Source organism: Punica granatum, chromosome 5 (genome assembly GCF_007655135.1).
Source record: "Punica granatum isolate Tunisia-2019 chromosome 5, ASM765513v2, whole genome shotgun sequence".
In the NCBI taxonomy this organism is placed as follows: domain Eukaryota; kingdom Viridiplantae; phylum Streptophyta; class Magnoliopsida; order Myrtales; family Lythraceae; genus Punica; species Punica granatum.
In genome coordinates, this window is record NC_045131.1 from 6814422 (window position 1) to 6839050 (window position 24629).

The 24629-nt window shown below is 43.1% G+C and overlaps 4 protein-coding genes across 11 annotated transcripts; 2 read left to right on the forward strand and 2 right to left on the reverse strand.

Annotated features, from left to right (window-relative positions):
* Window positions 1–6060: 6060 nt before the first annotated feature.
* Window positions 6061–8973, forward strand: LOC116208197 (cysteine synthase-like). 2 transcript variants are annotated; one of them, XM_031541510.1, is made up of 11 exons: window positions 6061–6197; window positions 6317–6367; window positions 6471–6580; window positions 6669–6726; window positions 7092–7355; window positions 7521–7658; window positions 7897–7948; window positions 8097–8176; window positions 8275–8334; window positions 8422–8502; window positions 8659–8973. In XM_031541510.1, exons 2-11 carry the CDS (start codon window positions 6329–6331, stop codon window positions 8746–8748), a joined length of 972 nt encoding a protein of 323 aa, XP_031397370.1. In that variant the 5' UTR covers window positions 6061–6197; window positions 6317–6328; the 3' UTR covers window positions 8749–8973. The 2 variants fall into 2 exon arrangements, with proteins under 2 accessions (XP_031397370.1, XP_031397371.1); XM_031541511.1 differs by having other exon boundaries at window positions 6068–6197; window positions 6280–6367.
* Window positions 8974–9623: 650 nt separating this feature from the next.
* Window positions 9624–13537, forward strand: LOC116208198 (cysteine synthase-like). 3 transcript variants are annotated; one of them, XM_031541513.1, is made up of 11 exons: window positions 9624–10396; window positions 10480–10624; window positions 10729–10838; window positions 10926–10983; window positions 11347–11610; window positions 11779–11916; window positions 12114–12165; window positions 12280–12359; window positions 12440–12499; window positions 12585–12665; window positions 12783–13537. In XM_031541513.1, exons 2-11 carry the CDS (start codon window positions 10586–10588, stop codon window positions 12870–12872), a joined length of 972 nt encoding a protein of 323 aa, XP_031397373.1. In that variant the 5' UTR covers window positions 9624–10396; window positions 10480–10585; the 3' UTR covers window positions 12873–13537. The 3 variants fall into 3 exon arrangements, with proteins under 3 accessions (XP_031397373.1, XP_031397374.1, XP_031397375.1); XM_031541515.1 differs by having other exon boundaries at window positions 9627–10396; window positions 12577–12665; XM_031541514.1 differs by having other exon boundaries at window positions 9624–10624.
* Window positions 13538–14207: 670 nt separating this feature from the next.
* LOC116208199 (late embryogenesis abundant protein D-34-like) lies at window positions 14208–15732 on the reverse strand. The gene is made up of 3 exons (XM_031541516.1): window positions 15262–15732; window positions 14713–15036; window positions 14208–14628 (listed from the first exon to the last, which is right to left on the reverse strand). The coding sequence occupies exons 1-3, from the start codon at window positions 15583–15585 to the stop codon at window positions 14458–14460; spliced, it is 819 nt and encodes a 272-aa protein (XP_031397376.1). The 5' UTR covers window positions 15586–15732; the 3' UTR covers window positions 14208–14457.
* A 2716-nt stretch (window positions 15733–18448) lies between these two features.
* Window positions 18449–22555, reverse strand: LOC116208094 (probable RNA helicase SDE3). Of its 5 annotated transcripts, none has more exons than XM_031541324.1 (6): window positions 22330–22555; window positions 22007–22171; window positions 20977–21786; window positions 20718–20879; window positions 18889–20355; window positions 18449–18783 (listed from the first exon to the last, which is right to left on the reverse strand). In XM_031541324.1, exons 3-6 carry the CDS (start codon window positions 21760–21762, stop codon window positions 18577–18579), a joined length of 2622 nt encoding a protein of 873 aa, XP_031397184.1. In that variant the 5' UTR covers window positions 21763–21786; window positions 22007–22171; window positions 22330–22555; the 3' UTR covers window positions 18449–18576. The 5 variants fall into 5 exon arrangements, with proteins under 5 accessions (XP_031397184.1, XP_031397186.1, XP_031397182.1 ...); XM_031541326.1 differs by having other exon boundaries at window positions 21985–22171; XM_031541322.1 differs by having other exon boundaries at window positions 22007–22177.
* Between the last annotated feature and the right edge of the window lie 2074 nt (window positions 22556–24629).

The following is a 24629-nucleotide window of genomic DNA, read 5'->3' on the forward strand; positions in this document are numbered from 1 at the left end:
CTTTTAGGGACTCTACCGGATAATTGGGACACACTTGTGGTTGCATTAAGCAATTCTGCGCCAAACGGGAAGCTATCGTTGGCCACGGTGACAGACAGTTTATTTAATGAGGAGACTAGAAGGAAAGGCTCGGGGATTTCCATTCAGTCTGAAGCTTTGGTTACTGAACAACGGGGGAGAAGTCAAAGCAGAAATTTCTCTTCCAAGCATAGTAACTCACGTGGCAAATCGAGGGGTAGATCAAAGTCGAAGACGAGGAAAGTGGTCACTTGCTATCACTGTGGAAAGGAGGGACACTACAAAAGGGAGTGTAGAGCTCTGAAGAAAAATCAGAATGGCAACGGTGAGAGCAAGAAGGAAGAAGGTACTACAGCAGTGGCATCTGATGGAGAGACCTACATCATTTGTGATGAAGCCTATGTGAATTTCACATGTCAGGACTCTACCTGGGTTGCAGATACAGGTGCCTCGTTTCATGTCACTCCTCATCGGGATTTCTTCTCATCTTACACTACCAGAGACTATGGTTATGTGAGAATGGGGAATGGACAATCATGCAAGATTGTCGGTATTGGTGATGTCTGTCTAGAGACCGAGCTTGGCTGCAAGTTGCTTCTGAAGAAGGTGAGGCATGTTCCAGAAATTCGCCTTAACCTAATCTCGACGGGTCAGCTTGATGATGAAGGCTACAGTAACGAATTTAGTAATGGGAGATGGAAGCTCTCCAAGGGTTCGTTGATTGTGGCACGGGGTCAGAAGACCGACACTCTCTACAGGCTGCGTGCCAGACACAATTCCGGTCAAATTAATGTTGCTGAGGATTATCCTATCGAGCTATGGCACAGGAGACTCGGACATATCAGCGAGAAAGGTATTCAAATTCTTGCTAGAAAGCAGTCTTTGCCCATTAAAGGTATGCACTTGAGCACCTGTGATCACTGTTTAACTGGTAAGCAGAGGAGAGTTTCTTTTGTTAGAAGTCGTCCCTCTAGATGCCATCATATACTTGATCTTGTGCATACTGATGTTTGTTTTATGTCGGATAGATCTCTTGGTGGTGCTCTCTATTTTGTGACCTTTATAGATGATCACACCAGGAAAGTTTGGGCTTACCCTATGAGAACTAAAGATCAGGTGACTGAGATTTTAAGAACTTCCATGTAGCAGTGGAAAGAGAAACAGGCATGAAGCTGAAATGTGTCAGAGCTGATAATGGTGGTGAGTATAGGGGTCCTTTCGAGAACTATTGCAGGACTCACGATATCAAACTTGAGAAGACGGTACCGAAGACACCACAGCAGAACGGGCTTGCAGAGAGAATGAACCGCACAATTGTTGAGAGAGTTCGTTGTATGCTTTCTCAAGCGAAACTGTCTAAGCCTTTCTGGGGCGAGGCAATGAGGTCAGCGGTTGATCTTATTAATCTTACACCGTCAGTTGCACTTGATGGAGATGTACCCCAGCAGGTGTGGACCGGCAAGAAAGTATCATACAAGCATCTCAGAGTATTCGGGTGCAGGGCATCTGTTCACATTCCTCGAGATGAAAGATCAAAACTTGATGCCAAGGCAAAACAGTGCATCTTCTTGGGTTATGCACATGAAGAGTTCGGGTACAGGCTTTGGGACCCTGATAGCAAGAAGATCATCAGGAGCAGGGATGTTGTCTTCTTTGAGGACCATACAATCGAGGATTTGCAAAAGTTAGAGAAGGCCAGTGTAGGCAATCCTCACGAGATCTCTATTCCTGTACCGGTTGATGTAGAGCATCCAGTGGAAGAGGTACCTGGTGAGTATGAAGAAACCACGACTGGAGGTGAGATTCCTCAGGTAGATGATGGTGTGACTACGGATGATACAGGCTCGCGGTTACAGTTAGGGCCTGCAGATCTACCTAGACAATCTGATAGAATAAGACGACCATCTACAAGATATCCGCCTCATGAGTATGTGCTACTGACTGACGGGGGAGAACCTGAGTGCTTTGATGAAGCTGTGGCACATGAGCACAAGGAGCACTGGTTGAAGGCGATGAATGAGGAGATGAACTCCTTGTCTGAAAATCACACGTATGACCTAGTGAAGCTACCGCAACGTAAGAGAGCATTGAAGAACAAATGGGTCTACAGGTTGAAGACAGAGAACTCGCGACCTCGATACAAAGCTCGGCTGGTAGTGAAAGGTTTCAACCAGAAGAAAGGAGTTGACTTCGAGGAGATCTTCTCGCCCGTTGTCAAGATGTCATCAATCCGAGTTGTTCTCGCACTGGCAGCTAGTCTGAACTTGGAGATCGAGCAGCTCGATGTAAAAACAGCTTTCCTACATGGTGACTTGGAGGAAGAAATATATATGGAGCAGCCTGAAGGATTCCGAGTTAAAGGTAAGGAGCATTTGGTGTGCAGGCTGAGGAAGAGCTTGTATGGGCTTAAGCAAGCACCTCGGCAGTGGTATAAAAAGTTTGACTCTTTCATGTTGAGCCATGGCTACACACGGACAACTTCAGATCATTGTGTGTTCGTGAAACAATTCTCGAATGGTGATTTTATCATTTTACTGTTATATGTGGATGATATGCTACTTGTTGGTCATGATATGAGCAAGATTACAGAGTTGAAGAAGGAGCTCAACAAGTCCTTTGCCATGAAGGATTTGGGACCGGCAAAGCAGATCCTTGGGATGCATATTTCTCGTGACAGATCAAGTGGAAAACTTTGGCTTTCTCAAGAGAAGTACATCGAGAAGATTTTGGATCGGTTCAACATGGGTAATGCTAAACCAGTTTCATCACCACTTGCTTCTCATTTCAAACTTAGCTCGAAGCAATGTCCTACAAGTGAGAAGGAGAAAGAAGAGATGAAGAAAGTTCCTTACTCATCAGCTGTAGGAAGTTTGATGTATGCCATGGTCTGTACAAGACCAGATATCGCTCATTCTGTTGGTGTGGTTAGTCGTTTTCTCTCCAATCCGGGGAAAGAGCATTGGAATGCAGTTAAGTGGATTCTGAGGTATCTCAGAGGAACATCCAAGGTGTGTTTACACTTTGGCACTGGTAAGCCGGAGTTAGTGGGCTATACGGATGCGGATATGGCAGGAGATATTGATTCCCGGAAATCCACTTCGGGATACTTGATGACTTTTGCAGGGGGAGCTATCTCATGGCAGTCAAGGCTTCAAAAGTGCATCGCTTTGTCTACAACGGAAGCCGAATACATTGCGGTGACCGAAGGTTGCAAGGAGATGTTATGGTTGCAAAAGTTTTTGCAGGAGTTGAGCTTGAAGCAAGAAAGGTATGTTCTACACTGTGATAGTCAAAGCGCAATTCATCTTTGCAAGAATCCCACTTTCCATTCGAGGTCGAAGCATATCGATATCAAGTTTCATTGGATTAGAGATGTGTTGGAGTCTAAGCTGGTGAAGCTAGACAAAGTACACACTGATGAGAATGGAGCTGATATGATGACAAAACCTCTCGCTAGGGAGAAACTTCATGTTTGCCGAAGTATAGCCGGTATGCTTGAAGCCTCCAAATAGTCGGGAGGGGGAGTTTGTTGGGTATCCCTCCAATTTGGAGGAAGTTGGGCTCAAATTGTATTGGGCTTTTATCGGGCCTTAATAAGCCCAAGAACCCATTTTATTAGGGTTTTTGTTTCAGCAAATCAGCTGAGGTATAAATAGCAGCAGAACAGCTGCAGATTAGTGTAGACAGCAGCGGCAGAAGAGCTGCAAGCAGCAAAACAGCACAAAGAACAAAGGAAGAGCAGAGCCGAATTCTGCTCAACAGGGGCAGCGCGCAGCTGGAGATCAAACCTCGATCGGGACATCAAACGAACTCCGATTGGGACGAAATTTTGACAGCAGCTTCACAACACGTGGGGCTAACTTCTGAACGGTCAGAATTTCTATTCGAGCTCTGTAGGTGCTGTTTCAGCTGATTTTGTGAACCACCCGGTGTGGGTGACGAATTTAGTATTTGGGTGATCCAAGAGAGTGTTTCTCTTGAGTTTGGTGATCCAAGGGTTTACCCTTGATGAAAGACATTGTATAACCTTCATAGTGGATCGTTGATTCGGAGTTGGTCCCGTGGTTTTTCCCCACATTGGGGTTTTCCACGTAAAATTCTTGGTGTTGTTTTACTTTACTGCTTGTTGGTTGATTTGATTAGTTCCTATCTCGATTACACTAGAAGGGGAGGAAGATTAATCGCTGCGTTATTGTTTGGTTGAGTACATCCCTAACCCCAACAGGAACCTCCCTCATGACGGCCAGCAGCTGTTCCCTTGAGGTCAGCGGGGTCCACATCAGGTTCCTTGTGACTCGATCATCACTGGCCCAGGAGAAGAAGTCGTCGGCATCACTCAGTTCAAACCGACGTACAGTGATCCTTGCGGGGTCAATTGTCTCCATCGGAGTTGGGAATAGAGTTATTTTCACTGACGAAAATGTTTGGCTAGTTGGGAAGAAAACCTTCCATATCAAGGAACATGAGATGAACATCTTCCTCATATAATTGTTTTGGCACTTTTCCTGAGTGAAATCTGCTTTTCTGCATGCAAGAAAAGCAAAAACAACAGGGAAAAGTTTGTAGCAACACAAAACCAATGCCATTACGAACAGCGTGAATCATACAGACCTGCCACGCTAAAGGCGGGAGGGTTCTCCTCGTGTGCCAATTTGGGTATAAATTATCTTAATATAAGCATGAAAAACGAAGAGCTGCCACACTTTTGCTTGCAAGGAGGCCCGAATTTGATCTACTGTCAGGTGAGATCATAGCGCAAGTTTCGCAACAATGCAGCCGAAGCAACCCTCAAGCTACTTCCCATGTGATCAATAGCATAGACATATACAGGCTCGTTTCCCATGCGATCTTCTGGCCTGTCTTGATACTCCACATTTCCTACGGACCTATTCTGATGCTCTGCATGAAGACAGCAACTCACATGGAAGGCCATGACAGGCATGCCAACCTGTTGGAGCCCATAAGGAAGAAGAGGGCTAAAGCATCCGTTAAGGTTTTGCAAAAGGGCTCCTGCCTGCGTACAAATAGTTATAGGGAAGTTACGGGTTGAACGGGATAGGAAAGACCAAGAAAAAATGGTTGATTTTTCGTTCTCACACGCATAGGGTTGGATCAGGTGCTCGTGAGCACATTATGTGGTGGGAGTAGTAGTAATTACATGAGCTGAGTCCACGATTTATTCTTAATATTAATGTGTAACAAGAACAGGCCGCGTATATATTACTAGTAGATCAGATTGCGAATAGAACGCAAAGTATGGGCCGGCTCGGATGCAAATTAAACCGGCATGAGTTCCTTTCCAACCAGAAGCAGGCGCGGTTTCCATTTCAGGCGACTAGCTGTCTCAACAGAAGAGAGTAACTGTCGAAGAAGACAAAAAAGGAAATAGAGTTCCTGACTCTAAAAACACCATGGCGTGCACGAGAGGGCAGAGGAAGAGAAAAGAGAGTCCAATGGCGACTGCTGCCGACGAAGAAGCATAGTACAGCAGACAGAACCTCCTCTGCAGTCGATTTCAAGCCGACTCGATATGAATTCTTTCCGTATTAAACATATATTTCCACGAAATGTTCTCCACCAAGAAAGTTTGACAGTCAAGACAGAGCCCTTTGATCTGCCAACAAAGCTCCAACTTTACCTTCTTCTTCCTTTTTTGCTGGGTAAACATCTAATCATATCAATAAAAAATTTGGGCATTGTCACAAGGGTAACCTCAAACATACATAGGGAGGTAAGATTTAACTTAATACCTAATTGACATAGGTTGTGAGCATGAGGGTTAAATAACTGAGGAACTCATGTACAACGCAAATATGAGAATAAGAAAGTAGCTGTCTAATGTCTATTACGAGGTTCTTAATAACCTAAGGAACATTGCGGGAATTCAAAATAGCATTAATAAGAACTAAATCATCACTTTCAATCCAACCAAACTTGGCCCATTTTTATATGGCTGTAGAGATAACTAAAGGGTCATTTTCTCAATATAAAAAGGGGAAGGGGGGGGGGGGGGGGGGGGGGGGGGGGGGGGGGGGGGGGGGGGGGGGGGGGGGGAGGAGAAAGCTTCTTTTGTCCCTGTCCCTCCATTTTTTAAGTGCCCCACCGTTTCTTGATTTCTGCTCAATTGGGTTTTGACTTCTACTGCAGATTGAGGCAATTGAGCTGTCTGCTGTTGCCGGGTACTTGAGATTCTCTCCCTCTTGCTATTCTTTCATGCTTGATTTGCTCTGTTCATGAGAGCTTTGGGATTTCTTGAATTAGCTGAGCTGAGCTGCTGAGATTCCTTGTTGGGTTTTAGATCATATCCAAGATGGAGGGCAAGTTTGCAATCAAGAAGGATGTAACTGAGGTAAAGCTCTCTGCTTGAAAGCTTTGTCTTCTCGTATGTTGCCCGAGTTTTGAGTTTTGCTTATAGAATCAGAGTCCCATGTGTTATCTGCCTGTCTGTGCAGTTGATTGGTAACACTCCGATGGTATACCTGAACCATGTAGTGGATGGCTGCGTGGCCCAAATTGCTGCAAAGCTGGAATCGATGGAGCCGTGCTCTAGCGTGAAAGACAGGCATTGATTTAGTAGCTTTCGTCCCATTGATAGTATGTAACTATATATAGGTATATTTTTCTGAGACAAACTTTTCTTCACGGCGCAGGATTGCACATAGTATGATCATGGACGCAGAGGAGAAAGGGCTGATTACGCCCGGAAAGGTTGACCCCTACGACCTTTCAGTCGATTAGTTAGGCTCCATTTTGTCTGGTGAAGAGGAATCTTTACAGTATTCCGTTTACTCTTATGGAAAAAAAAAAAGGGCAATAGAGCCGGGAAAACAGAGAACCTGGAAAGTCTTCCTTTCCAATTTCTGGTCCATAGACCATCTACTTCATCTTCTGAACAACGAGCATGGTATCTCGGAAATTTTTGTAATACTTTTTCTCGAGTTTAATCCTGCAAAGATGGATTTAGTGCTCATCAAGCTGACTGCAGGTCAGCTATGGAGCAGGCTCGGTGATTTCTCTGTCTGAGGGTACTGATCTCTCTATTTATTGATGTCCGCACTTTTGGTTGTTAACAGACGGTCCTTGTGGAGCCTACAAGCGGAAACACAGGCATAGGATTAGCATTTATTGCGGCAGTTAAAGGCTACAGACTTATCCTCACAATGCCCGCTTCAATGAGCATCGAGAGAAGAATTGTGCTTCGGGCTTTCGGGGCTGAGCTGCATATCACTGACCCCGCCAAGGGATTTAAGGGGGTCCTCGACAAGGCCGACGAGGTAGTGAGAAGCACACCAAACAGTTATATGCTCGCTCAGTTTGCAAATCCTGCCAACCCAAAGGTTTGTCTCCTGCTTTTTTGATAATATTGGTCATGGCTTCAAACAGTTCTGACAGCACTTCTGTCCACGAGCTCTTAGATCAGTTAGAAGCAATTTTTCTGATTCCAACTGCACAATTCACAAATCAAGGGCTTGATAAAACTGGTGTGCTCATAATTCTTGCAGATTCACTATGAAACCACGGGACCAGAAATATGGAGGGACTCAGAAGGGAAAGTTGATGCCCTGGTCTCAGGGATAGGAACTGGAGGAACAGTGACTGGCGCCGGTGCATTCCTCAAGGAGAAAAACCCAGAAGTAAAGGTGTCGCTCATTTTCTTGCATATTGTGGTTCAAGGCACCCGGGGATGGATTCCCACTCAGGCTTGATCTAGAGAGACTTTTTTAGACCGAATTAGCCACAACAAATGATTGCAATCTTACCTGCAACAATCAAAGATTTGATTTTTTCGATCTAATACAACCTTTTTCAGGGCAAGGTCTTGGTTAGAATCATCCAATATCTGATAAAAACGTACTCCATTTGTATTGATACGTGTAGGTGTATGGGGTAGAGCCAGTCGAAAGTGCAGTCTTAAGTGGAGGACCACCAGGTGAGTCCATTAAAAAAATATGCAGTAGGAATTAAAGACTCATTTTGCAACATTAACTTGCAATTTTTGGTGGAGTACTTCTATTCTCCCTTAGTCTTTCCAAGATGGGTGAAGATAATCAATGTCAATGTTTCTATTTTCGGAACAGGCAAGCATCTTATTCAGGGAATTGGGGCCGGTTTCATTCCTGCAGTTCTTAATGTTGACCTGCTCGATGAAGTAATTCAAGTAAGTCCTCTTCACTGTTAATCCCAGATCAGAGATTAAAGAATGTGAGATCAGATCTTCCCCTACTAGAGAATTAAAGACTTTCCATGGTTGTGTAGGTATCGAGCGAGGAAGCCATTGAAACTGCAAAACTTCTTGCTTTGAAAGAAGGCTTACTGGTAATTTACTGGCTCTCATGATCAGTGCTATTAACAAACTAAGAACCATCAATGTTCTAAAAACTCTGTTGATCCTTGTGAGGCCAGGTTGGGATATCTTCAGGTGCTGCTGCTGCAGCTGCAATCAAATTGGCTAAGAGGCCTGAGAATGAAGGAAAATTGATTGTTGTGAGTGTATCAATATCTCTTCGCATTGGTCGCAAAAGATTACCAATACTTTTGCATATGTCAGGGATCAAGAACAAATGCATTTCCATGTCCATGACTATTAAAGTCAACTTACTCGATTCTTTCATTGATCACTGAATTTATTTGTTGGTGCAGGTGATCATCCCGAGCTTCGGAGAGCGTTACCTGTCCACTGCACTCTTTGATTCTATCAGGGCCGAGGCGCAGAGCATGACTTTTGACTGAGTTGCAAGGCTCAAGAATCACTTGTTTCTGTACAACTTGTCGAAATAAAGGAATATTCCATAATTTGATGTTGATTCAAAATTCATGGTCAAGACAAAGGAGATGTTGGTTTGGATGATAATTGAATGTTAAATGTTAATGGCCTCCTGATGGAATAGTTGATGATTACAATTTGTCTTATCAAAAAACTTCTTGGAGATGAATGGATATAGTATGGGATCGCCATATGGAAATGGCTTCATACAACTGGCAATCATGCAAGATTGTCTGACCAAAGTAGAATATATTGTGATTTGATCGACTTGAAGATGTCGCCGTATTCAGTCTTTGCACAATGACAACTTTATGTCGTCCCAAATTTTGAGCTTCAGAAAGTACATCGAAGCATAACATATATGGAGGCATGCCCTATACTGAGGAGAAACTCTAGAACTTGAAGCTGAATCTGCTCACTTGTCCGGCTGCTCAGTGCCATCGAGCCAAGCAGCTGCAGCTACAGAAGTAGCCACTTCAGCAGGATGGGCGGTCAGTCACGGGTCGTTCCTCGTCTCAGACTCTCAGACCCTGTCGTCTCCTCCACGTCCCGATGGGTCATGGGCTGAACGATATCTAGTCCGCTGGAATATTATCGGTTGATAAGAAACTGCACAAGTACAGTCCTTCGGTTCCCCATTCAAATGAAAGTATTTCCTGAGCAAATTCCCGCCCAGACCTGTCTTCTTGAGCGCCCATCGTGAGGTCTGGTTTCTATGATCATGGGCGAAGCAAACTCTGATGCTCTGCATCTGCTTGACAGCCATGCCAACCTGTTGGAGCCAATAAGGAATAGCCCAAAAAGATCCATTACGGTTTAGTTGAACGGGAAAGGAAAGATCTAATAAGAAAAATAGTTCATTCTCTCACGCATAGGGTCGCATCGGGTGCTTGTAAGCGATGATGTGACCCATTGGATCTTACGCGCTAGTAGCAGTAGTTATTACATGAGCAGAGTCCACAGGCTCTTCTTGACGGGCAATGTGGATGGGCCGCGTATTATTACGTGATCAGATTATGAGTCGAGGGTAAGTATGGGTCAGCTCGGACACAGATCAAACCATTATGACCATTCCTGGGAGGTTTCCAATTTAGCCATCTAACCCTTTAAAAAATAAAGAGGGAGAGAGAAACTGTCGAGGAAGACAAAAGCAAACAAACAAAGAAAATAAGAAGAGATTCTTCTCTAAAACCGTGGCGTGCACCAAAAGGCAGAGAAGAAGAGAAAAAAAGTCCAATGGTGACCGCTGCCAGGGGAGAAGCAACGAACAGCAGACAGAGCCTCCTCTACAGTCAATTTTCGAGACGACCCATGAATTCTTTAAACATACATTTCCACGAAATCTTGTCCACCAAGAAATTTGACAATCAAGGCAGAGCCCTTTTGTTCTGCTTCAACAAACCTCCAACTCAACCCATTTGGTAGTCTTTATTATGGCTGAAGAGATGAGGGGTCGTTTTCTCAATAAAATAAGCTGCTTTTCTGACGAAGGATAACCTTTGACTACTTGTCCCTGCACCCTCCATTTTTAATGCCCTGCTATTCTTGATCTCTGCTCAACTGGGTTTCGATTTATAGTGCAGACTGGGGCCATTGTGCTGTCTACATTGTTGGGTACTCGAGATTCTCTCCCTCTTGCTGTTCTTTCATGCTTGATTTGCCACGTTTCATATGAGCTCTGAGCTTTCTTGAATCAGCTGAACCGACTGAGCTGCTTAGGAACTGCCGAGGAACAAGAAAGGCATCACCTTTGATTAGCTCAAACTGTCCCTTCCCTGTTGGGTGTTTAGATTATAATTCAAAATGGAGGGCAAGTTTGCAATCAAGAAAGATGTAACCGAGGTAAACCTCTCTCCTTGAAAGCGTTTTCTTCTCCTATGTTGCCCCAGTTTGATTACAGAGTCCGAGCCAATCAATTCCAATGTGTTCTCTGCTGGTCTGTGCAGTTGATTGGTAACACTCCGATGGTATACCTGAACAATGTAGTGGATGGCTGCGTAGCTCGAATCGCTGCAAAGCTAGAATCGATGGAGCCATGCTCTAGCGTGAAAGACAGGCACTGATCTAGTACATGTTGTCCCGGTAACAATAGATATATCTATAGGTATGTAAATTTTCCTAAGACCTTTTCTTCACAGTGCAGGATTGCGTATAGTATGATCAAGGACGCAGAAGAGAAAGGGCTAATTACTCCAGGGAAGGTTGATCGCTAATATCTTTCATCAATTAGTCAGGCTCCATTTTGTTCTGGTGAATAGGAAGCTTTACAATTTTTCCATCTCTCTTATGGAAAATGAAAGATAGTAGAGGAAAAATAATAAGAAGAAAGCTCGAAAGTCTTTCTTCTGAATTCCAGGTCCATAGACCATGTAGTTTATCTTGTGATAGACGGCCATGGCAGATTCTTGACATACTTATTCTCGAGTTTAATCCTGCAAAAATGAAGTTAGTTGCTCTTCAAGCTGACTGCAGGTCCACTACAGAACAGGCTTTGGCTTTATTAATTTCTATGACTTCGGATACTGAATTCATTCTTTGTTCTTCTCTCTTTCGGTTGTTAATAGACAGTCCTCGTGGAGCCTACCAGCGGTAACACAGGCATTGGGTTAGCATTTGTTGCAGCAGTTAAAGGCTACAGACTTATCATCACAATGCCCTCTATAGTCAGCCTCGAGCGAAGAATTGTGATCCGAGCTTTCGGAGCTGAGCTGCATATCACTGACCCCACCAAGGGATTTAAGGGGGTCCTCAACAAGGCCGAGGAGATAATGAGCAGCACTCCGAGCAGTTACATGCTCAATCAGTTCGAGAATCCTGCCAACCCAAAGGTTTGTCTCCTGCCTTTCTAAAGTCATGGCTTCAAACAGTTCCCATACAATTAGATATTACACATAAGCATATTTGTCTACGGGTTTAAGCTTTTAGATCATTTGGCAGCACTTTTTCGAATTCAAACTGCACAACTCAGAGAATAACTGTGCACATAATTCTTGCAGATTCACTATGAAACCACGGGGCCAGAAATATGGAGGGATACAGAAGGGAAGGTCGATTCTCTAGTTTCGGGGATAGGGACGGGAGGGACGGTGACTGGTGCTGGCTCATTCCTCAAAGAGAAAAACCCGGATATAAAGGTCGCGCTCATTTTTCTCACCTTTTGATTCAAGACACTTGGAGATGGATTCATAGGACTTGGTCCAAAAAGACTATTCCAGACTGAGTTAATCACAACAAATGATTGCTATCTAATCTGCAGCAATAAGAGATTGTGATTTTTTTGATCCTGTACCTTTGCATCCATTGACGGAGTTTATCACTTGGATACATGTAGGTGTATGGGGTAGAGCCAGTCGAAAGTGCAGTCTTAAGTGGAGGACCACCTGGTAAGTTCATCAAAAAATATGCATTAGGACGAACTCATTTTTCGACATAACTTGTGATGCTTGGTGGAGCACCTGGTAAGATAATCAGTGTCGATGTTTCTACTTTCGGGGCAGGTAAGCATCTGATTCAGGGAATTGGTGCTGGATTCATTCCCGCAGTTCTTAATGTCAACCTGGTCGATGAAGTAATTCAAGTAAGAATTCCTCACGATTAGTCTCAGGTCAGGGATAGAGCTTCGCCTCCTGGAATTAAGAAATCTCCACCGTCCTGCAGGTTTCGAGTGAGGAGGCCATTGAAACTGCAAGACTGCTTGCCCTGAAAGAAGGTTTACTGGTAACTTTCTGGCTCTCATGACCCTACTATTACGAACAAACCACGAGCCGTAAAATTTCTTATATGCTGATCCTCATGGGCACAGGTTGGGATATCTTCAGGCGCTGCTGCTGCAGCTGCGATAAAATTGGCTAAGAGGCTGGAAAACGAAGGAAAACTGATTGTTGTGAGTGTAAATTCTCGTACTTCCGCGAATGACCACGTTGAAGAACAGATGCATTTCCTTATCTGACGTTGAGTAAGTGATTTTCTCATTCATCCTTGGATTTGCACATTGGTGCAGGTGATCTTCCCGAGCTTTGGAGAGCGTTATCTGTCCTCCGCGCTATTCGATTCTATCAGGACCGACGCCCAGAGCATGACCTTCGACTGAGTTGAGTGCTGAGACTCGAGAAGTCTGTGTGTTTCTGTACCTCCCATTGAAATGATGGAGTAGTCTACATATTTGATGTTCACTTTTTTTTTTTTTTATAAATGGTAGAGACTTTCATTAAATAAAATAAATTTATATTAAGAGGCCATTTATCCAACAAAATTACCAATAGAACTACCAACAAAACTACCAAATAACATCAGTTAGCTATGAGCTATATCAGGAGGGTTAAACATATGATTGACTAAGGTAGCATTTACAATTTTGTGAGAGAGTCGGGAGTAAATACAAAGCTTTGCTTTCACATTTGCAAAAATATTTCGAACTATAGTCTCTAGAGATAAGCTTTGCCTTTGATAAATCCTTGCGTTCCTCTCACGCCATATATAGTATATGTAGTGAGTCCATAGAAGTTTCAAACAGATTACATCGAGCTTCTTGCCCCGAAGAGAAGAAATCCAACAGAATTTCGTATTCCAACTCACCAAAGTACGGTGCAAGCCAACTCGAGCCAACAAACTTCTCCAAATTTCCCATGTGATTGAACATTCAAATAAGAGATGGCGCGAGTTTCCCACTGTGTGTTGTAGAATTCGCAATTAGCTGACGCAATCTGAATCCCAATGTTGATAGTCGGTCCTTAGTAGCTAATCTATTATGTACACAGAGCCAACTGATGAAAGAAGATCGTAGGAGCTGTCCATCAAACCAAATCGCATTACTCCATTCCAATGTCGGGCTTCTGACTCGTAAACACTTCCAGGCATTAGCGGTGGAGAACTGCCTAGATTTGTGGGGTCCATAAAACTGTATTATGGTTGGAGAGATCAAGTGCTGCAGCTAGGTCCCGAATCAAAGCGGCTTGTGGGTCTGAGCTCCGTGGCCAGTGTCATTGTCCTTGCGAAAGAACCGCGCTAACTTTTGCATGTTCACTGAGGGTAGGGAAACATTGTAGTCCGCGACAACAAAATTTAATCAATGGGCCAACTGGTAGCCAGGCATCATACCAAAAAGATATAATAATACCTTAACCAACTCTGCAGCTACGATAAGGGGAAATCAGTGTTCTCAGCTGCATTAATTTCCTCCAATTCCAGGAACAGTCTCCAGGAATCCGTAAAGACCAAATACTGCGACCCTTTGTAAGGTATTTAATAGTCCAAGCCACCCAGAGAGACTCCGAACTTAGTAGAAGGGACCATAAATTCTTTAACACACATACCTTGTTTCACAAAGTTAGATCCCTGATGCCAAGTTCACTCACATTGCCATATATGATGAATGGCTTTCTAGGAAACGGTCTTATTCCGTGTTATTCATGTGTAAGTTTTCGAATGAAATAGTGTTAGTACTGCAAATTGATCGACTTGAGCATGTCATACACAGTCTATATAACATGACATTATACTCATTTCTTACCAACTATTGACCTTAGTGACATTATCCTTATTTTCTAACAATGTCTTAACCTTCGGACCGTGCATAGATATGGTCACATGACATGGATGGGGGCATGCTGTCCCTGCTAGTAACTGAAAACTCTACGTAGAGGAGGAACTCTAGAACCCGAAAAGGGAAATGCCCTTCACTTGTCCTGCTGATCAGTCTCGTTAAGCCGAGCGGCAGCGGCTACGGAGGCGGCCACTCCAGCGGGATGGGTGGTCAGGTATGGGTCGTTCCTCATCTCAGCCCCCGTCACCCCCTCTGCATCCTGACGGGTCGCAGGCTTGTCCGAAGGCAGCTTCGAGCTTGCATCCTAACAATAATACACGTTAGATTATTTCCTACGGGAAAAATGTTTTCCAGACAAGGCCAAAAAAGAAGTAACGAAATTAACTACCGCTAACACATCGGCAAGTTTCGTCTTGTCCTCATCGCGGGCGACCCTTGCGTTGAGGATGGCTGCTGACTGAGCGGCTGCTGCTACTCCTCCAGGGATGATGGTGGTTCTTCCGGTGGCTCTCACCTCTGCTGCCTGTATCGCCGCGGCATCGCTCCTCTCCACGGGCTTGTGCCCCAATGTCAATGTCGTGGCCTCCAGGGCTTCCCCGATGGTTATGGGATCCTCAGCTCCGTCACCACTGCCGCCTCTCCCCTTCTGATCCCCGGCTGCCGGAGCTCCTCCAGCCACCAGTGGAGCTGGCTGCCTGTACTGGCCCACCACCTGGGTTCCATTTTTATATTAAAGAATAATAAAAAACCGAATAAAATCTGTGGGGAAATTCTTCAATATGATCCTCTTATGGAGCAATCATATGATCATCATTTGTTTATTTTATTTACTAATGAACGATTGCAAACTAACGATCCCAGAAATCACGTAATTATAGCTTTTCCTAAAAATGCAACAGGAAATATCGAATCTCATGAAAGGTGATCACGTCCGGACCTGTCCACCGACGGACTCGGTGATCACGCGATGGCCGGTGAAGTCCTCCTTGGTTACGGTGACCCCGTGGCGCGCCGCCTCCTCGTTCATAGTCCCATGTCCAACCGCCCCGGCCTGCTCGTTCCTCGTGGCGGCAGACTGCATCATGGCAGCGGCGCCGCCCCTCTGGACCTGGCCGAGGAGGACGTTCTCGGCGGTCTGCATCATGGCGGCGTCCCTGGGCGCAACCGGCTTGTCGGCCAGCTCCCCCTGGATGTCGAACACATCGCCGTACTTGATCGGCTCCTGTTGTGGTGACCTCCGCTGCTGCTGTCCCTGACTCATGGTCCTCGATTTGAAATCCGATCAGTGCAGTGCTGATGTTCTTCTTTTTTCCGGCGAGTTTGGAGTCGGATCAGTCAAACGTCTTCGTCTTTCATAATGCATGCATGGGATGGGAGTGCAACCTCTGCGCAAGCTCTTTAGGACACGTGGCATGAATCTGGCAGGGCAGGACTCGTGTTTGTCATCCAAGTGACCTGATTTGAGAGAAGAAGGATGCATCCAACGGCGGTTCATCGGATTTTCGTTACGGTCTGCTGTCGGGCGCATGCATGCTGCCACGTGGTGTTGCAATCCCGGTGGACGCGGGCCTCCACTTGTATTTAATAGTCATTTCGTTTCCATTATCCAAAGGTGTTACCTCCTATAATGAGTTCCTCGGCTCATGTAAAAATCACATACCTTTCCCCATACTACCGATGTAGGATTCGAGACGTGGCAATTTTCATCGTTGGTCTTCAGTATATTCCCTCCCCATGACTCACGCCTTCAAAATTAAATTTTTTTTTATCCCTTATGTATATTTTTTTATTTATAAAAAAATATTAACTTGATATTTTTTTTAGATTATAAAGGAAGTCTATGAGCCTCATAATGAAATAGAAATCGTAATACTCAATAAAAGAACATGGATACTCCAATCGAGTATCAAACTTAAAACCTCTTAATTATCGAGTTAGAACTAGCCATTCGTTTAACAAGAACTTATTTTCCACATAGGAAAGAAAAAGCAAACTACTATCCGACCTATCACCTCTCTATTTCGAAACAGATTAGGGTGGCGGGGGTTTCGGTGACCACTATTCTTATTCTAGGCTATGGAGGGCTTATCTGAGATAGGGGTAGCCGGTTTTATACCACCACTGCCCGACCTATTCTAGTTTTTACATATCCAAAGACCACCAGCGACCTCACTTTACCTGCGATTTTTTTGCTGAATTTGGATTCAAAACAACATTTTAAAATCAGATTTTGATTTTGAAAAAGAGTGGTGTAAATGGTTATGTATGGGATCCATCCTTTGATTTTGTATGAATTATTTTATTTTAATGTGGAAAAAAAAGTGTTATAAATGGAATCCACCCTTTGACTTTGTATGAGTTATTTTGTTTTGTTGTGGGTGTAATTAAGTTAAAATGAGATTTTAAAATCAGATTCACAAATCAAACCAACTTTTTATCTTCAACCTTCCTCGGTCCCTCTCTCCTTGTCGACCTCTTTTCTCCTATTTATTTTTAGTAAAATGCGTTGATTTAAAAATATGTCATGTTGGCATTTTTTACGGAGTTAAACAACAACAGCATTTGAAGGAAGAATTTATGTAACAATGATGGCTAGGTCAAAAAAAAAAAGAATGAAATTTGAAAAAGAAAAAAAAAGAGTCACTATTAAGAATTAAAAGTGGACTTTTCTCTTATAAAAGATTGAAGAAAATAATGAGAACATAAATTATTGAAAGTTACAGGATGCAAACGAACTGGGGGGGGGGGGGGGGGGGGGGGGGGGGGGGGGGGGGGGGGGGGAGGAGGAATGGATTAAAATAGAAGGCCAATTAAAGTTGGTGGTCCAAAAATAGAAGAAATAATAGAAATGGACGGAAAAAAAGGTATAAAACCTAAGCTATAATAGCATAAATTATTGAAAGTTACAGGGATGCAAACGAACTGGGTGTGGGGGGGGGGGGGGGGGGGGGGGGGTGGTGGTGGTGGTGGTGGAGGAGAATGGATTAAAATAGAAGGCCAATTAAAGTTAGTGGTCCAAAATAGAAGAAATAATAGAAATGGACGGAAAAAAAAGTATAAAACCTAAGCTATAATAGCTTGTTTTGCGTGTAAGGAAGGATTACGGAAGGTTATAATACAAGTTTATATGATACCCTTTCCATAACCTAACCCGCTCCAAACAAGCGGTACAAGTATACGACTTCCGCGTGGACGGTCAGGTTAAATAGACCCGTTGGGCCTTAAACTATAATCATTTGGGCCTGTATAGAAATTTGCTCTCATGTTCGGTGGGCCAGGTCATCCCGGAGAGGGATATCGCTATCCGACAGTTGTATGAGCGTCGGGTACGGTTGCCTGTAGGTCCATCAGGATCTACAGCAATCAGTTGTAAAGAATTCTTATATAGTATCACATAAAATGATGGTTTATGACTTCAGCTTGACCAGTTATTATTTTACGTTTCCTTCAGGTTGTCAATGATGATGATGACAGCGATAGCGATACTGATAACATGCGGGAGGCTGATTCTGATATGATGGTGGATGCATCCCATCCCAGCGCTGCTCCAGTTCAAATGCCGATCGACGACCAACAAAGGCGCCCGAACCCGAGGATGGTTGGACTGTAGTTGGATCGAGGAAAAGTAAGGGCAGAAAGAAGTACACCTTTTAAAGATACTTGGTCTTAGATCTCTAACAAGAAAGCAGTTTCGATTACTCGATAATACGGCTTGCTCCATCACGAACCTGTTCCCTTCAAAAATTATATGCATTCTTTCCTTTCTTGCTTAGCTTGTTTTCATGTTTGGTGGAGTTGTGTAAATCTCGAGTGCATTTTTGGCCGGTGTTCCCAATATAGGGTCGTGAACTATTTGTATAAATTTGCATCCCGACAGATTAAATAGTTCGCGTTCCGATAGATTTACCATTGCACCGACATTAAATGAAACCTTTGAGCTGTTTCAAGTTGCCATTTGATTCTGTCGCAATACGAACAGCGAGCATTTTTTACTATGAAGATGCGAGACGTAAGCGCTCTCCTAACTCGGTACTTTCTGAAGGTAGTGCCCATGTGATTTCGGGAAATCCTTGTGGCTAATGCCAAGGTATTGTCAGCTAAAGCATTCAAACAGCAATGCAGGATTTCGGGAAGAAGCTACTCCAAAATTTAATCACCGTCAACTAAAAATCCTCAAAGTTATTAACCAAATGCCTATAAGATTAGAAAATGTCGGATAAAAAAGACGGTATATACAATCATGGGGTTTATTTCACTTCCAACCGTCTGACCCTTTATGCTCGTCGGATATGAACCACTTTCCATCCTTTAAAAGGAGATGAGGACCGTATTTAAAGTCAATGTCTACACTGGCAAGATCATCTTCTTCCTCTGCAGATTCTTGTTTCTCAGGAAGTGGGCAGCCTTGGTATGAGTTATTGTCGTAGCAGTACCTCAGAAGCTTATCCCAATACCGATCCTGCAAGAGTATCGAAGCATGTCATTGTTATTACTAAGCGCAGGTTGAGAGAACGGTCTTCTTCAACAAAGTCAGGATTATGCTTATGGAAAGAACTTCCATTACCTTACTGACAATGTGCGGATTACCAACAATAATGAGCAGAGATTTAGCTCGGGTTATTGCAACATTGAACCTCCTCGGGTTGCTGAGAAATCCGAGGCAATGAACCCTGTCAAACTCATTATGCTTTATCGTAGATCGGACGGTGGATACAATTATTACCTCCCGCTCCTGCCCCTGGAATTGTTCGACACTGCCAACTTTGATGCCGGTCATATCCCAACTCTCCAGCACGCTTCGTACCTTAACTACTTGTTGCCTGTAGGGCGTGATCACCCCGATCTCAGTTTCGTCAATGCCCGAGCATGTAATTTTCTTTACTATATCAACAACTTTGCTCGCTTCTATGCGATTAAACCATGATGGGTTGTTGCCTTCTCTCTCATCACAGCCCTGAATCCCGATAAACAAAACAGGGAAGCCCTCATTTGGAAGAAGGCCAGTGGCTGTGATCATATTCTTCGAGTCATTGTCTTCTTCTTTACAAGCTAATAATTCCCCTCCATAAAAGAGCTTTGAGGGAAGGTCCAAAATTGCTTGGTGGCATCTGTAATTCCGTACCAATTTCGTGACAAAACCTTCCTCCTCATTCCGGTAGAGATCACATTCAAAAAGCCGCTCGAGGTAAGATCTCCCCAACCCAAGGGTATCAGCGTCCTTGGAAAAGACAACAGGGCCCAGTTGCTTTGGGTCCCCGGCTAGAACCACCACTGTCGAAGGTCCACAGAGATTCGCCAATGGTACCATAGCCTCAGGTTCCGAGGCTTGGCCTGCCTCGTCCAAGAATATGTGCGAGAAGTGGGACCGCCTTACACCTTCAGCCCTAAGGAGAGATGAGCTTGTATAGGTCGATATAACAATCCGGTACCTCCTCAGGGCTTCCATTGGAGGGCACTTGAAGACTGAATCCTCAGAGTAGCAATATTGTCTATGTTCTGAGGGAACATCCTCACAGGAACGAGCCATTGCGTTAAGTCTGAAGATCTCCGTGTCCTTGACCCGAGCAACCTCATTGCTTTTGCTTGTCAAGCTTTCAAGAACATGATCTGCTGCACTGTTTGAAGCTGCACAAATTAGGACCCGGGAGTTCTTCCTTGTCTTATAAACCTGAAAAACTGCTTCTACTAAAGTCTTTGTTTTACCGGTCCCTGGGGGACCATATATCACATAGGGAGGAGAGCCTTTGCAACGTAGGACCGATCGCACCGCATGGGCCTGCTCCTCATTGAGATTCGAGGTGAAAGCTCCAATTGAAGCTCTTGCATTCCACATTCTTTGAGACGATCTCGATGGAAAGAGGAGATCGTTTCCTACATTCGCGGTCGCCTCGATGGCTTGGTACAACCTCCTCATGTTAACCCGATTGTAGTTAAAATGAATATCATATCGATTCTCATAGAAGTATTGAGCATGGAATTCATTAGCGAACCTTAACAGGACTTCATCAGCTTCAACTTTATAAATGTAACCCTGAAAATCATTGCAACAGTCATCAATCTCAAAGAAACCACATAGTTTGAAGTTTCATCAGTCACAGCAGTTGATCAATCCGAACAACTGGACTAATCCGTGATCATGTATATATTATATATATAAGGTAGAATCTCCAGAAAAGGTATATTATCATGATGATAAAAATATTGCTCATTTCTCCGTTCTTTTTTTATGTGAATGCTTCCAAGATGGGGCGAATTCTTCAATATAGGTAACAGGTAACACATGAGAAATTGGAAAATTATCGAATCACGTGATTCCTAACATCTTGAAACTCTTTCCACAGAAAAAATAAAATAAAAAGGGAAAAGAAAAGGAAAAAATGAAAAAGAGCTGACCTGGTATGGAGTATCATCTCCACCAACAATCTTTGCGAAAACAAAGTCGCCTAGTACCAATGAAGGCCGCTTCTCAGCAAGCCCTGGGACCTCAAGAGCTAAAAAGCGGGCCCCTTTTGTACTCAATGCAACATTCTCCATATTATGCTTCTTCATCTCTTCCTAAAGAAAAATAAACATGATCAAATATAAAAACAAGTAAAAAAGTCTTAGTAATCGACATATCAACGCTGCGCAAGGGCTAGTAACTCAAGATCACCTCTAAATGTAACTCTTCCAGTATAATCAAAGCACTGAAGTAACCTGTGTAGTTCTCCGGATCCAAACCTTCCCAGAGATCCTTGGGGAGTTGACGTTTCGCTACCAGTTCTCTGACATACTTTGGGATAGGATACACATCGAGAAAGAACTTGAAGTTCTGTTGGGTCTTTGTCTTCAAAGGACGCTCTGACGGCACGTAATCATCAACATGAGTACTATGTCTCCTCCGTGGTACCTGAGAATAGGGACGATTTGAGGCCAAGGACTGAGAGAGTGAATCATCAGCCAATAGGAACACAACACGTTCAATCCGGTCTTCCCCTGCATCGAAGTGCACAATAGAAGTATGCAATCCCACATCCTTGGGTTTACAAGAAAGCCACAGGGTTAAGGTTTGCTTCGGCTCAAGAACTCTGTCTTCCAAATAATAGTCCTCTCTGAAAGCTCTAATGTAACGATCATCTGAATCAGGAAAAGGTGGTTCCATTATAGATAACTTGAATGAGTCTGCTGGATTGGAGCAATAAATCCTGATCCCCCATAGTTCCACAGATTCATCGGTTGTGTTTGTTACCGTGATTGAACACTTTGAGGTCTGTCCTGTGAGGGCAGATTGGGGCTTTCTTTCAATAAAAGGGAAAGGGATCGACACGACTACTGGACCCTCTTCACTTGGGTCATAACTACATACAGAGGGGTCATTGTCGATGTCAATATATCCAATCTCTCCCTTGTCTCCGATGACAGAGTACACCTCATCATCATCACCGCCGTAATTACTCATCCTTATCCGAAGTTAACAAAGTTCCTGAAAAACCGATCACGGAGAGGTATGGAGTCATTTGAACTAGTCTAATGGAAGAATATAAGAGCGTAAGGTAGTAAACATAAAATCAATATATATCTGCAGGCAGATGGGATCAGATTATTAGATTCAACAAATGAGGAGAAGAGAAAATAACATGTCTGGTTCCAAAATGAAGTCTTCGTTTAAGTTGGCACTTACTCGATCAAGATCAGATGTATACCTTACTTCGATACTGGAAAACGAGAAACAAAACCCGACAAGCAATCGACTTTGAGGTAGCAAGCAGTGACAGTAGACACTGATCCGCCCAGGAATAAAGGGGGATTCTCTCTCATTCACCATTACCCATCAAGAAGCACACTTTACGAACCAAATTGCCCAAAAACTTCAGCTACCATGAAACAGGACAGCATCAGCAAGCACATCGACACAGCACACCGAAATCGACAGAAAAACTTCAAGAACACTTATCCGGCGGGGAACAAAAACATATTATGGATGCCCAGGATAAAAAGAAAAGGTCAAAGGTAGTAAAGCTCGCACCTTTAATGAAGAAAACCCAGAATGACAGTGGAGGGCGGAAAAGTATGATAGGGAAGGCGGGCAGTACAGTGAATGCAATTCTGTGCTGTCGATTGACGAGGGAGGAGAGAAGAAAGACCGAGACTTGATGGAGAAGGTGAGGTAGATGACAGTGAGAAGGAGAAGATCGTTCGGCTTTTACTCGAATGCCCTTCCCACTGTTCTCCCAAAGAGACAAAGTACGAAGTCTCTCTGTCTCTCTCCTCTTTATATCAGAGGAGGAAAAGAAGGAATAGGAATGGCGGATAAAAGGGTTTTCTTTCTGATAAGTAACTAAATATTGTACGGAGAAAATGGAGTGTCTCGTCGTACATAAAATATTCAAATACAAATATTTTAAAAGTGAGGGCGTGATTGAGATTTGCATGATACATATATACATAAAATGCATGTATGGTATTTATAATTATTTATTTGAAAATTTACAAATAAATTACTCATGATTCAAGTAAATTACACGAGATCAAATAACTTACTTGAGAAAAATACGAGTACATTACTTACATGTTCTGATACATGTATTTTCAACCAAATAATCATGGGATGCTTTTATCGGTCTGAGGCATGTTTGGGATGTTGGGCATAAGATAATTATTTTGGAGATAGACTCGGAGACGGTTTGCTGGCTCCTCGCGTCGCATACCAAGTGCGCTCCACAGGTTGCCAATCTCGTTAGTGCTAGCAAAGCCTTAGTTAAGCAAAGATGATTTGTTGAGGTTCGACACACCTTCTTGTGCTAATTGCATGGCTCAATGGCCTACGCAGTCCCTTTTTCTAGGGTCACAATAAATGCTAAGCTATTAAATTTCAAAGGAAAAAATTGTACATGGTATATAATATTCTCATAAACTTTTTATAATTCTCAAATTAATAGTAATTTTCTTGATGTCTTCATAATACTAGACAAAACTACGCACGGACAAAAAAAAAGGATAGAAATGATTAAGCAAAAATGGAAAATAAGAAGGGGGCAAGTTAGAGAAACAGAAAGAGAGAGTGAGAGGTGGAGAGAGAAGTGAATAAATAGACTTGGAAGTTACTTGATGAAATTACTAAATTATTCAAAATATAGTGGTAGTAATTAATTAGAGAGAATGTAGAGCATTTTGGAAGATAAAAGTGACACTAAAAGGGGAGCTTTTGGCTTTATATAATATTATAGATAAGGAAATTATTAAAACTCCAAGTAAATTACTGAAGTGCATGTAAATTCCTTTTCCAGATATGAAAGTAATTTACTCGAAAGTATAAGTATATTTGGCATAATGGGTTGTAATTCCCCCGACCAAATAGTAATTTACTTAGGTAATTTACACAAAATCAAAGTAATTAACTACCCATCGAAAAAAAATAATTTACTCAAATTATTAGTAATAGTAAAAGAAATTCAGATAAATTATTAAAAGTGTAGGTAATTTAGTAACCTCATAAGTAAATTTATTTTTTTTCGCCCAGTAAGTGGCGCTCCTTTATTGATATACATAGAAACAAAATAAAGTCCATCTCTGTCTACAAAAGGAGCCCACAGTCTCCCAACAACATGAGAAGCCCCGAGAATAAAAAAGCTTCAGAAGAAACAATTGAGCAAAAGTGGCATACATAACACTCAAACTAACTCAGAGATGAAGCTACTCACCAGAGAATACCTTTTCATTCTTGGCCTTCCAAATATGATACGCATAGGAATGCCAAACTAGCTTTCTTAACAGTGCTGTAATTGATTTTCCTTTAAGCTGTCGCACAGCCCAAGCAAGTTCATGCTCCCAATCACCAATTGCCCTGGTAACACCTGCTGCATTAAGAGCTCGACTCCAGAACCTCTTTGTGACGGGACAAGTAAAGAAAACGCGGCTTCTAGTTTCATTCTCCTCGTGACAGTAGACACGAGCGAGATCTACTTGTACAACAAACCTTGCGATTCTGTCTTTAGTTGCTAGCCTATTGTGTAAGGTCATCCAACTGATAAAACAGTGTTTTGGAATACTTAGATAGAACCGAGTAAGTTTGTGCCATTCGACCTTGCTACTCTTCGTTCTCAATGCATTCCAGGCACTAGAAATGGTAAACTCTACCTTCTTATCAGCAATCCACCTGACTTCATCCCTCTTGCCCTGGATAAGGACATGATTTTGGACAAGAACAACTACATGAGGATTTAGAATTCTCCAAATACGACTTCTAGGCCCAAGAGAAAGAATATCTGCAACTTTTGTTTGCTGCATCAAACCATCAGGCCTACCAGAGATACATTAAGTGAGAGG